Source organism: Anas platyrhynchos, chromosome 12 (assembly GCF_047663525.1).
Source record: "Anas platyrhynchos isolate ZD024472 breed Pekin duck chromosome 12, IASCAAS_PekinDuck_T2T, whole genome shotgun sequence".
Lineage (NCBI taxonomy): Eukaryota > Metazoa > Chordata > Aves > Anseriformes > Anatidae > Anas > Anas platyrhynchos.
The window spans coordinates 12,018,626-12,030,186 of record NC_092598.1 but is presented as its reverse complement, the minus strand read 5'-3'; the positions used below and the strand labels follow the sequence as shown (position 1 = coordinate 12,030,186).

The following is an 11,561-nucleotide window of genomic DNA, read 5'->3' as shown; positions in this document are numbered from 1 at the left end:
TGAACACCTGGGGACGTCATCCCTGAGACAAGGGCAAGACCACTTACCCTAGCTGCTACTACAAATCTAGATTTGCCAGCCAAGAGGAGAAATAGCAAGAGCATCTGGCATATTAAAACAGAAGAAACTACAGCTTTCATGAGGAAATGTGCAATCTCACACAACCAGTAGCAGAGGGAGCAGCACAGGAGGGTCCAGCAACTGAGGTGGCTGGATTTGGAAGAGCAAGATGGCATAGCCCCACAGTAACAGAGCAGACTTAGATTTTGGCACAAAGCAGGCAGGAGTAAACAATCTCCTCCACCCTCAATGAATGTCTGGGCCACATCCAGCAGGGCATATGCTATCTCAGAGAGTTCTCCACCTAAAACCATCTCCTGGTGGAAATAGGATAGGCAAAAGTCTTGTGATGGCAGAAAAGAGCTTCTCTGGGTTGAGTCCACAGTCTGGAATAAACAAAACCAAACCTGAGCACCAGACCGATACCATGAATTTCAACTTCTTCTTCCATTTGTCCCTTCAGCACCTAGAAATGCCCTGGATGGCACATACATATGGATAAGACTAAAGTGGATAACTGGAGTTTGTTTTCTTTAAAACAGCCTGTAAAGTGTATGTTTTAGATTCATGGCTAACATGTCATCGATAACACACCACTGTTTTGGCTGTTTGCTGAGTGGTGTTCGCACAGCAACAAGGTTGTCCAGACACACACACATTAGCCCCTTGCTTCACTTATTTTTTGCTAATATCAATTCCAAAATTCTGCTCACTTGAGACTGGTCGTCAGATTTCCCTGGGTCAAAGGACAAGTTCCTCTATTAGTTTCCCAATAGTTGGACTAGAGAACCAGAAGAGGGATTTTCAAGCATTTTCTTCTTATTATTATTCTGACCTCCCTGTGTCATTTGATACAGCCTGACTCACCCTTCCTTTTAACAGACTGGCATTTCAGGGGTGATTCCCATTAAGGCTGCCCAATTCGGCAGCCCTTGAGCCCTTATTGTGCTCCATGGGCTCCACCACATAACATTGAGGCTCGGCTCTTTGGTCCCCCAGGCGCTGATTTGGCAAGAGTTTTGTTTTCCCTCCTGCTGTTGCTAAACACAGACACCATGCCCTGGGGTACGTCATTTTGTCCATAAAGGACATCTTGGACAGCCAGTGTCAGTGTCCACGTGGAAAACCCAACAGGAGCAGTCCAGGGAGGGGAAGGACATCTCCCATAGCTGTTCTGCATCAAATGCCACTGTGGTCATCCAGACCTGGGGTGGTGGGGGAGCACCTCTGTCTCCAGCAGTGCCCTTTCATAGCAGGGTAGAAGGAGGCTGTTAAATCAGGCTTAGGTTCAGGTGATGAGATGGGGACAGACGGTCTGTTGCCAAAATCAGAATCATCATCCTCATTATCAGTTCTTGGTGCCTGTAGCTTTTCAATGGTCTCACTCTTGGAGACTGGCCATGTACACTTTGTCTAGCTGTCATAAAGCCAGAGATCTGTGGTTAGTTTCTACTTCTCAAAGTATTTACTCTTAACATGACTACAAGATTCAAAGGCAGCCACTAGAGCTTGTTGTAAAGCGCCTTGACCTTTCTTGCCTTTAGGAAAAACAGGCGGAGCTTTCCTCCTGCTTTTAGCAACGTGTCTGTGAACACCAATGTCTCCTCTCTGTTTTTTTTTGTTATTCCAGCTGGAACAGCCAATAGCAGTTGCCAATTTCTACTTTCTCAGGATGGTTTTCCCTTTCCCAGACCATTTTCTTGCCTCTCCAGTTGATCAGTAGTGTTTTGTTCTTGCACCTGACAAGGCTATCCCAGGAAGGACTCTGCTGCTTCAGGGAGCACAGAAGAGCTGGGGGGAGAGGAAGGTCTGGCAGCCGTTTCTGAATGAGAGGCTACCAGAGGGGTTTTTGGCAGCACATGTGCACAGCAAATTCTGCTTCAGAGACCCCTGGATCCCGTGTTTGCCCCTGCCGCAGAGCCCTTAGCCCACCCCGGTGTTGTCTGGGTTTAGCAGTGAATTTTGCAGCCTCATTGCCATGCTGAGGAGGAGGGGGGACGGCGGCACCCCATCCCACAGACAGCCTGGAGAAGGAAGATCAAGGTGAGGAGAGCCTCACCACCAGCACTCCCTGGGGAACGGGGTTTTGGCTGCAGCACCTCCGGTGATGCAGAACTTCATGGCAGAGGTGAAACCCACTCCGTGCTGAGGAATGATCCTGACACGCTGCAGCTCTGGCAAGCGGAGGGGTCAGGGGCACCGAAAGGCACATGGAGATCCCTGTGGTGCGCCAGGAGGTCTTCGGATGGAGAAAGTGTTTTAAACCACTGCCTCGAGCCTTTAGCAGCCTTCAGGCCATCGAAACGTGGAGTTCCCTTTGTCTTAGTGCCCCCTCCTGTCAGCTGTGCAGAACTCACTTCGGACAGCAGCTTTCGGAAAAGAAATTAGAAGTAGCTGAGCAAGGTAGGTCCCCCTGGGAAAGGCACTCGGGGCTCAGCTGGCGAAGGAGCCACTTGTGCATGGGAAGGGGAGGGGAGGCTTTTTATTTGCAGACTGGTTTTTGTTTTTTGTTGTTTAATTCATACCTTATTCAATTTAGAAAGCAAACAGAGCTAGGAGTAAAAAATGAGGAAATGGTTCCACCAGGGAGCTGTGCTGCAGCTGTGGGAGGGGATGGGTGGCCACGGTGGGCTCAGGGCAGCAGCTGGGTCCTCATTTTGGGCAGGGGAGGTGCCACCAAGGAGCCCTGGGCACTGGGGATGCTCCTGGGCAGGTGCCCATTTCTTTCTCCTTTTTTGAGAGCAAACTGTGGAAGTGAAGGAGCTAGAAATAGAAACAAAGGGCAAAATTCATTGCTCATTTACCTTTAGGATTTGCAGTTTGTAGGGAACTACTTGCATACTCCTCCAATCTTCATATACTATTTTATTGCATATACATATTTCCTTACTCATACAAAGTTCCTAAAGCATTTTCCTTTCTAAATATAATGCAGAAGGAAGAGAATAAAAATAATCTACAGAAGTTGTCTTTTAGCACCAGAAGCACCTGTTCTACTTTTACACAGCTGAGACACAGAATGGAAATACAAGATGTCTTCATCCTTTAATTTATTTTTTTTTTCCCAGAAAGCCGGGTTTGGAGATAAGGCCATTAAGCTTATCTGAAGAATAACACACTGAACTTGGATAATTGATGTATGTTCACGTTGAAAAAAATCCTTGTGCAAAAACGTCAAAATCCCCAAAGGGATATTTTTCATCCAGAATTACTCAGCTTTCTCTTAAAGAGTTTATATCTTGCCAAAATAATCTGAGATTGATACACACGTGTGCAGCGCAGTTCAGGTGGCCCCGTGTGTCACTGCAGCCTCTGCTCTCACACAAAGACTTTTTGCCTTGATGTGGAGGAGGGCTCTGTTTTGCCTAAATGGGTTTGGGGTGCTGGGCAACCCCACGGCAAACTGCTCCAGCACCAAACCTTCCTGAGAGGTGAGGGAGCAGGAGAAGGTGAGCAGGAAGGACTGAGAAAAGTAGAGAAAGGAGAAGAAGGAGGTGAAGACGATGTCCAGTCTCAAATCAATGGATTGTGCCAATGCATGGGATAATTTAATGGACAAGGCCACTGTAGGATGACAGCTCCAATGCAGAAGGTGGTACCCAGGGATGAGGCCACCTCAGGAGGGGACAGACTGAGGAATGAGGACATCCCAGAAGGAAAGTCCAATAACATACAATAATTAGGGAAAATCCCAGTGGCTGAGGACAGTGCAGACAGATGAGATGGTCCCAGGGGAAACGGCTCCAGGGTCTGAGAGCTCCGTGGGTAGGGACAGCCCGAGCAGATATCCAGACACCAGCCCCAAAGCCACACAGCTTGACCTCCCTGGTCGACCTCCAGGGTCATCCCTGAGCCCCCCAACTCCAACCTGACCTCCGTGGGGTTCTTCAAGGGGCCAAACCCTTTGTAGACCCTTCAGATCTTTACACACTCCGCTCAGCCTGGTCCTGGACAGGGTTGGGATGAGAACAGGTTCTGTGGAGAGCATCTACAGGCAGCTGGAGGAACTGTTCTGGTGTCCTGCGGGCATCCCAGCCCTCCACACATCCACCAAGATCCCTGTCCATCCTACAGAACCTTCTCCACAGCCAGAGCCCCAGTGTCAAAGTAGACTTTGGGAGATCTCAGGAGCTGGTTTCTCTTCTGCTGTCCTAAATCCTGTTTCTCATGAGCACTTACTGCCCACCCACCCCTCACCCAAAAAGCAGGGGCTCCATCGAAAACAGCACTCTCAGAGAGATGAAGGGGGGAAAGTGCTTCTTTGTTTTGGCCCTGCTTTTCAACCAGCCTCAGGCACAGGGTGCTGGAGCTGAGTTTTTGGGTGAGGGTGGTCTCGTATGGCTGCAAAGGTGGAGCCAGGGGGCAGCAGGAACCTCCTCAACCCAACCTCCAGCTCCAAGTGGAAGGTGTCTGTTCCCCTTCTCTGGCAGCCTCACCACAGAGACCTGAGCAAAGTCCTTGAAGCCCTCCCAGTGCTTGGTGGGCTCTTCCTCTGAGGGTGTGCATGAGGGAAAAGAGGCAGGAGAGGGTGCCTGGGGCAGGCTGCAGCCCCCCCAGCCCTCGGGCTCCCCTTGCTCACGCCTAAAGGATAAAGCTTTCGCCTGAACAGGGGCTTGAACCCTGGACCCTCAGATTAAAAGTCTGATGCTCTCCCAACTGAGCTATCCAGGCTCACGTTTGGGATTTTGGGTGATGCTTAGAACAGCCCCGTGAGCCCCCCGTGTCCCTGTGCCAGCAGGGGGATGAGGTGGGAACTCGCTGCTCCCACCAGGCTGCCCCCAGAGCCCCTCTCCATGTCCCGGGACACGCCGTGAAGGCCCAGTGTGGCCTCCCCCAGCTCTGCCCCTTGTCCCAGCACCGCGGGATGCCCGAGGGCAGCCGTGGGGCCTCTGAGGGAGCCAGGGGGGAACACGGCCCAAGGCACGTGGCGGTCACCGTCCCCGCACACAGCTCGGGCACCATGAGGCCATGGGTTGAGCCACCAGGTCTGCTCACACCCGCGGGCAGGGCTCCGGGCATGCAGAGAGTCCATGGCACGTCTGCAAGGCTGGGCCTTCGTCCCTCCCCGTCCCTCCTCCCCATCACGGCCAGCCCCTTGCTGCTCTCCCCTCCCCTGCGGCCCCAGCGCCTCTGCCTGGACCTGCGTAAAAATATAAAAGGCTGTTTGCTTGGCGACGTCCTCCGGAGGGAAGCCCAGCCAAGCTGGCCATGGGGAGGACGGGCGCTGGGTTTGCGCTGCTGACGCTGCTGCTGCTGCTCCCGCAGCCCGCGTCCCAGTTCTGGCTCTTCAATGTCCTCTTCCCACCCACCTCCACCCCAGAGGCACCCCCGACCAACAGCACGCCGCCCGTGGTGCTCGGTAAGGTCACATCAGCCCGCCTGCCAGGGTGCTGGCGGTGAGGCCGGGGCACTTTGCAGTCTCTGCCCATCTTATCAGAGACCCCAGCATGGTTGAGGGGGGGGTCAGGGCTTGCTCTGCTCGGGGAGGGGTCAGGGACAGAGGTTCAGGGGGCTGTGGATCCCCAGTGCTGTTCCAGCAGGATGGGATCTACCACCCCTGGCTCCCCTGATGTCTGCCCCATGCTTTTCGCTTCTCCCCAGTGATGGTTGCTCCATCCCCTAATGCTGCAGGGGGGTGTCCGCCCCACATCAGACCACCCTGCTGGGGCCATGGCAATACCAGAGGTGCACGGAGAGGCAAAAGGAGAGGTTGGGGCATCACCTAGGGACGTGGGGATGGAGCACCAGTCCTGCTGCCTGGCCAGGGCTGTTTGCAAACAGCTCCTGGTGGTGCACGGCTGTGGCCAGCCTTCCTGTGCCCCCTGCGCCGTCTCCGGGGACTTGGCATGGGATTTTGGCACTGTTCTGAGCAGAAGGGTTATTTTTCTCTCTCTCTCTTTTTCTTTTTTAATCAAACGGAGTTTCCCTTTTAAAAAGAGAAGAGAAAAAGCAGAACATCTGGTGGATGACCCTTTGAGCACCCATGCCCATGGAGTTCTGCTTGCGCCAGGGCAGCCCGCACCGAGCACCGCAGCCTGGCAGGGGTGGCTGTGCCCCCAGCCCCTGGCACGGCATGGTTGGAGGGACAGTGCCTGCAGCCAGGTGGCCCCAGTGGCTGTCACCACGTAGGGCAGGGGGTGGCGTGGCACCGTCCCCTCTTCTCAGGATGGCCTGCAGCAAGAAGAACATCTCCAACACCCTTTCACCTGGCTGCAGCTTGCTCAGACCCCCATGCAGCCCCGGTCCATGCCCCCCCAGGACCTCCCTTTCTTCCCATCCCAGCAGGGGTTCCTGGCTCTGCCCTGCACCCCAGCACCGAGGTCACCCCTGTGCTGTGCCCAGGCCACGGTGCCAGGGTGGTCGGGACACCATGGGCATGCAGCCCATCCCCCTGGGCTGAAACCCAAGGGCCAGAAACCCCCAGTGCCCTTGGGACCCACGATAACCCCTCCGCCCCCACAGGAGCTCCCTTAATAATTACCTAATGTCCTCTCCGAGGCGAGGCAGAGCTCAGGAATACGCACACCGGGGCTGCTGGCTGCCCTGGGGGAAGGGGGTTGGGGTGCCCCCAGCATCCTGGAGCTGCCCCATGGGACTGGGGGTGACCTCTTGCCCCAGAAGCTGTCACCCGCTCTGCTCGCCCCCTGGGCAGGTCCAGCAGCCCTCTGCCCTCTCCCCATCCCATGCCTGGGCTCTCCACCAGCATCCACTTGTTTACAGGGAAGGATGTGCTGATCCTCACCGTCTAAAGGCAGGATTAGACCTTCCCCGTATCCACAGGGAGCCTCCACCAGGGTGAAGGAGCCGTGAAGCAGGTTGAGCAAGGCAACCAGCAGATCCCATTCCCCCCTTGCGTGGGACGAGGCTTTTGGATGTCCCCGCATCCCAGGGAATGCTCTGCCATGCCGTGGAGCTGTGGCTGTGGTGGGTGGGATGAGGCTGGAGCATCTCTGGGCCAAGCTGGCCTTGCACCCCGCTGCAGGGACACTGCTGTGGCTGTCCCAAACCCGTGTCCTTGACACAGTTGGGGTCCTGCAAGGGCTGTCGGGTTCACTCAGCACCCAGTGCTCCCATCCCACCAGCCTGGCAGCCACTGTCCCCTGTGGTCCCTTCACTTCTCATCCTTGTCCAGTGCTTTGGGGCAGGTCTCAGATCCTGAATGGTGGCCGGGAGCAGTCTCCGTAGCGAGTGTCCCCTGTCCCTGCCAGAGAACCACAGCGCAGGTCCCAGAGGCAGAGCCCAGCTCACATGTGGCAGGCAGTGAACTTGGTTAAAACGGGGTTGTGTTTACCCTGTGTGATATTTGCACTGAATTCCCACAGGGAACGGTTCCGAATCATTTCAGGGACCTTGCTCAGCCTACATGGAGGGTTTAAAGTTCAGGAAAACAGTGCGTGGGCCTTGGGCATCAGCACTGGGACAACTTTCACCCTGGACACCTCCCCAGGGCCTATGCTGCCCTGGGCAAACCGATGGGTGTGATTTGTAGGGCAGGGGACACGGTGGGGCTGGGCAGCCCCAAGGAGCTCCAGCTCTGTCCCTCTGGAGGATAGGAGCAGAGGAGCTTCTCTGGAGGAGAGGAGCATGGAAAGGCAGCCACGCAGGGGGAGATGCACCAGGCTGCTTCGTGCTGGTGTATCTCCACGTGCTTGGGTGGGTGCTGGTGGCAGCTCTCAGCTGGGTGTCGCAGGGCAGAGCACACATGGTGGGGAGAGGTGGCTCAGTGGTCCCCAGGGATGTGCTTTTAGCACGCTGCCACCACGTTTGTGCGCACCCCGTATCTCCAAGTGCCCTCAGATGTGTTGTGTTTGGCAGGGACCAGGGCCTGGGCAGGTTGTTTTCCGTGGGTGCTGCCTCCAACAGCATCCAACAGCAGGTCCCTGGGTGTCCCCAGCCAGGCAGCCCCAGGGGAGGATGGAGGCTAGGGAAGCACGGGGCCAGGCAGCCCTAAGAGATGGGGTCTAGCTGACCCTGGCCTCTTTCTGTGGTGCCTCCAGTGCCCGGGTGTCTTGGGAACCAGCTGGAAGCCAAGCTGGACAAGCCAGATGTGGTGAACTGGATGTGCTACCGTAAAACTGAGGACTATTTCACCATCTGGCTCAACCTCAACACATTCCTGCCAGTGGGAGTTGACTGCTGGATCGATAACACCAGGTACCGCTCACCCCCACCCCGGGAGGTCCCCAGGGAAATGACCTACCAGGGATCTCCCTCCCCTCTCCTCCCTCTCTGGCCTTGACCCAGCACACACACAGTCCTGCCTGGACTGTGCATTCTGAACGCAGCTCTCACCGGTGCTTTCCAAACGCCTTCCCCTTTTCCACATCCCCACCATGTGCTCGTGCCAGCCAGACTGTCCTCAGCACCTCCTAGAGACTTGGGAGCAGCCCCTGGGGCCAAGCTGCCACCTGGTGATCTCTACCCTGTCCCCAATGGACGTGGCCCTGCTCCTACCTTCTCTCCTGTCCCTGCAGGGTGGTGTACAACCGAACCTCCCGGAAAATGTCCAACGCCCCTGGGGTGCACATCCGTGTACCTGGCTTCGGCAAGACCTATTCTGTGGAATACCTGGACCAGAGCAAACTGGCAGGTGAGAGGAGCCAGCTTCGTGGAGAGGCACGGGATGTCCAGGGCTCCCAAACACCCTTCAGCAGAGGGCACCCAGGAGGGAGGGACGCTGACCCCAGGGACACGTTCCCTTCTCACCCCGAGTGCCTTGACCCCAGCACGTCACGCCTCCGGGACGCACAGGGCCACTATCTCTGACCGGAACGATCGAGCTTATCAGAGGGAATTCTGGCTGTCAATAGGATCAGGGTGGAAAAAGGATAACAGGAGAAGACCGCAGACCTAATTCCCACCTGTTCTCTCTCCGCAGGTTACCTGCACACCCTGGTGCAGAACCTGGTGAACAACGGCTACGTGAGGGACCAGACGGTTCGGGCAGCCCCCTATGACTGGAGGGTCGGGCCCCGTAAGTGTAGGGTTGTGACCAGGTCATGCATGCAGGGAGGGAGGCAGGATGGCTCTCGGTGAGCAGGCCAGCATGCTGTGGGGTGCTTCAGCACGGAGGAACCCCTGGACAGGGCTGTGTGTGTCAGTGAGTGCTTGGCCACCAGCAGCACTCTAATGCGAATGTGCCTGGTGGCATTTCTGCTGGCACTTCTCTCCAGCTGGGGCTCTTGGGGTCAGCCCTGAGCTGCCCAAGAGCTGGTGCCTCTCTCACCCACAGAGGAGCAACCTGAATACTTCCAGAACCTGAAGGCGCTGATAGAGGAGATGCACGACGAGTACCAGCAGCGTGTCTTCCTCATCGCGCACAGCATGGGCAACCTCAACGTCCTCTACTTCTTGCTACAGCAGAGACAAGCCTGGAAAGATCAGTACATCGGGGGCTTCATCTCCCTGGGTGCCCCCTGGGGCGGGTCTGTCAAGCCCCTGCGTGTCCTGGCATCTGGTGAGTGATTTCTCGTGTGCAGAGACTTCTTTGTTTTCTTTCTCTCCTGCAGAAATGGAAGGGTGGCAGTGAGCAGGGACCAGACGCTGGTGGAAGAGCTGGGGGACAAACAGCTGAAGGCTAGGGATGTTCTTTGAAACCAGAACTGCCCATCCTCAAGAAAATGCTTCAGACACAAACTGTGTGGCCAGGGAAGCAGGCTGGGGAGCTCGCCTTCTTCTCGCTACCTCCCCAGGCATCCACTCTGCCTCTGATGGGGCAGGGCTGTGAGGCAGATGGACCTTTGCTCCAAGCTCTACAACCCTTCTGTAGCAGAGGACACGGAGGCCACCGAAGGGACCCTCGCACTGCCCTGTGCCACTTGCTGGCATCTCCCCATATATCAGAGCCCATCCCCCACAAGCTTTTTTCCAGGCTTTAAACTCCCTTCACCCAGTTCCTCTTTAGCCTCTTTTCAGTCTAGAAAGCCACAATCAATTGCCTAATGCTGACAGCCCAAATATCCACAGGTCACAAGCTGAGCCTCCAAAATGCAAGGAATTTATTTAAAATCATGTGCTTGAAAATGTTAACATCTGACCCCTTGCATCATTCTTTGTTGTTACACAGTCCAGAGACTATTTTTTAAGGTCATCTAAGATCGTTGCATGGTTTTAGGACTCCAGAGAGGCCAAAAACACCCAGGTCTGCAGGAGGCAATGCAGGTTGGCCACCTGCTATCAGCCCCCTTGTTTTCTCCTTGTTTCTGACGAGTCCCTGTGTCCCGCAGGTGATAACCAGGGCATCCCGCTGATGTCCAACATCAAGCTGCGCGAAGAGCAGCGCATGACCACCACCAGCCCCTGGATGTTCCCAACAAGCCTGGCCTGGCCCGAGGACCACATTTTCATCTCCACACCCTCCTACAATTACACCTACCGGGACTACAAGCAGTTCTTCACCGATGTCAACTTGGAGGATGGCTGGTACATGTGGGAGGACATGAAGGACTTGCTGAAGGGCTTACCCCCTCCTGGTGTGGACACGTATTGCCTCTATGGCACGGGCTATCCCACCGTGGAGACTTACATATACGATGAGCACTTCCCTTACGAGGACCCCGTGGACATGATTTACGGGGACGGGGATGACACAGTCAACAGGCGCAGCTCGGAGCTGTGCAAGCGGTGGCGCAACCAGCAGAAGCAGAAAGTCCACATCCAGGAGCTGCGAGGCATCGATCACCTCAACATGGTCTTCAGCAACCTGACGCTGAGCTCCATCAATGAAATACTGCTGGGGAGCTCGCAGGTCGGGGCTGGCACCAAGGAGCACGGGGAGCTGGGGCAGATGGGTGCTCTGAAATCCAGCCTGGAGGCAGGGAGGAGGGGGAAGAACTGAAGGAGATGGTGGTCGGCTTCCCTCCATGCTGGTATCCACCAGAAGCTGGCGTGCAGGGGGGCAAAGGACTCGGAGTTGGGTATCTATGAGAAGGAGCAAGACCAACGGCTCGGGTGGATGGGCTGGCACCCACTTCCACTCTGATTGTGTTGTGTGTTTTTTTTTGTTTTGGGAACGGTGATTAATTACACTTCAGAGGCTTGTCACTTCCCACTAGCGGATGGATAATTAACCGCGCTGCCAGCTCATTAACATCACACTCGTGGATTCTGCTGTGTGCGCAAGCCCTCATCGCTAGCAAGCTATCTTTAGACACTTCAGACCATGGTACCGTAGCCTCTGTCCACGCAGGACGGTGCCTTGCTGGGGTCCGTGAGCAGCTGTGTGGCACGGGTGGGCTCGCGGTGCTGGGGCAGCCACCACCGGGGTGGGCACGGGCAGGAGGACGGGTACAGCTCGCAGGAGAGCCCCTGCCAGCCTCCAGCGTGCAGGCAACGAGCTGGGCCCCCAGCATGAGACCAGCTTAGAATCAGCAGATCTACCAAATAATAAATATACCTGGCTTCTACACCATCAGCCTCCTTTGTGTGGTGTTTTGCAGCTCACCTCCACTAGTGTCTGATAACCAATGTGTAGCTGAAAGTGTGGGGAGCAGTGATGGGAT

At 55.7% G+C, this 11,561-nt stretch overlaps 1 protein-coding gene and 1 non-coding gene across 2 annotated transcripts; one reads left to right on the top strand and one right to left on the bottom strand.

Annotated features, from left to right (window-relative positions):
* Positions 1-4,658: 4,658 nt before the first annotated feature.
* Positions 4,659-4,731, bottom strand: TRNAK-UUU (transfer RNA lysine (anticodon UUU)). The gene has a single exon. It is a non-coding gene; the product is annotated as a tRNA-Lys (tRNA).
* Positions 4,732-5,268: 537 nt separating this feature from the next.
* On the top strand, positions 5,269-11,464 carry LCAT (lecithin-cholesterol acyltransferase). Its single transcript, NM_001310370.2, is given in 6 exon segments — positions 5,269-5,419; positions 8,058-8,214; positions 8,535-8,650; positions 8,939-9,034; positions 9,293-9,517; positions 10,287-11,464. Coding segments are annotated over 6 exon segments (1,356 nt in total). The 3' UTR covers positions 10,898-11,464.
* Positions 11,465-11,561: the final 97 nt, after the last annotated feature.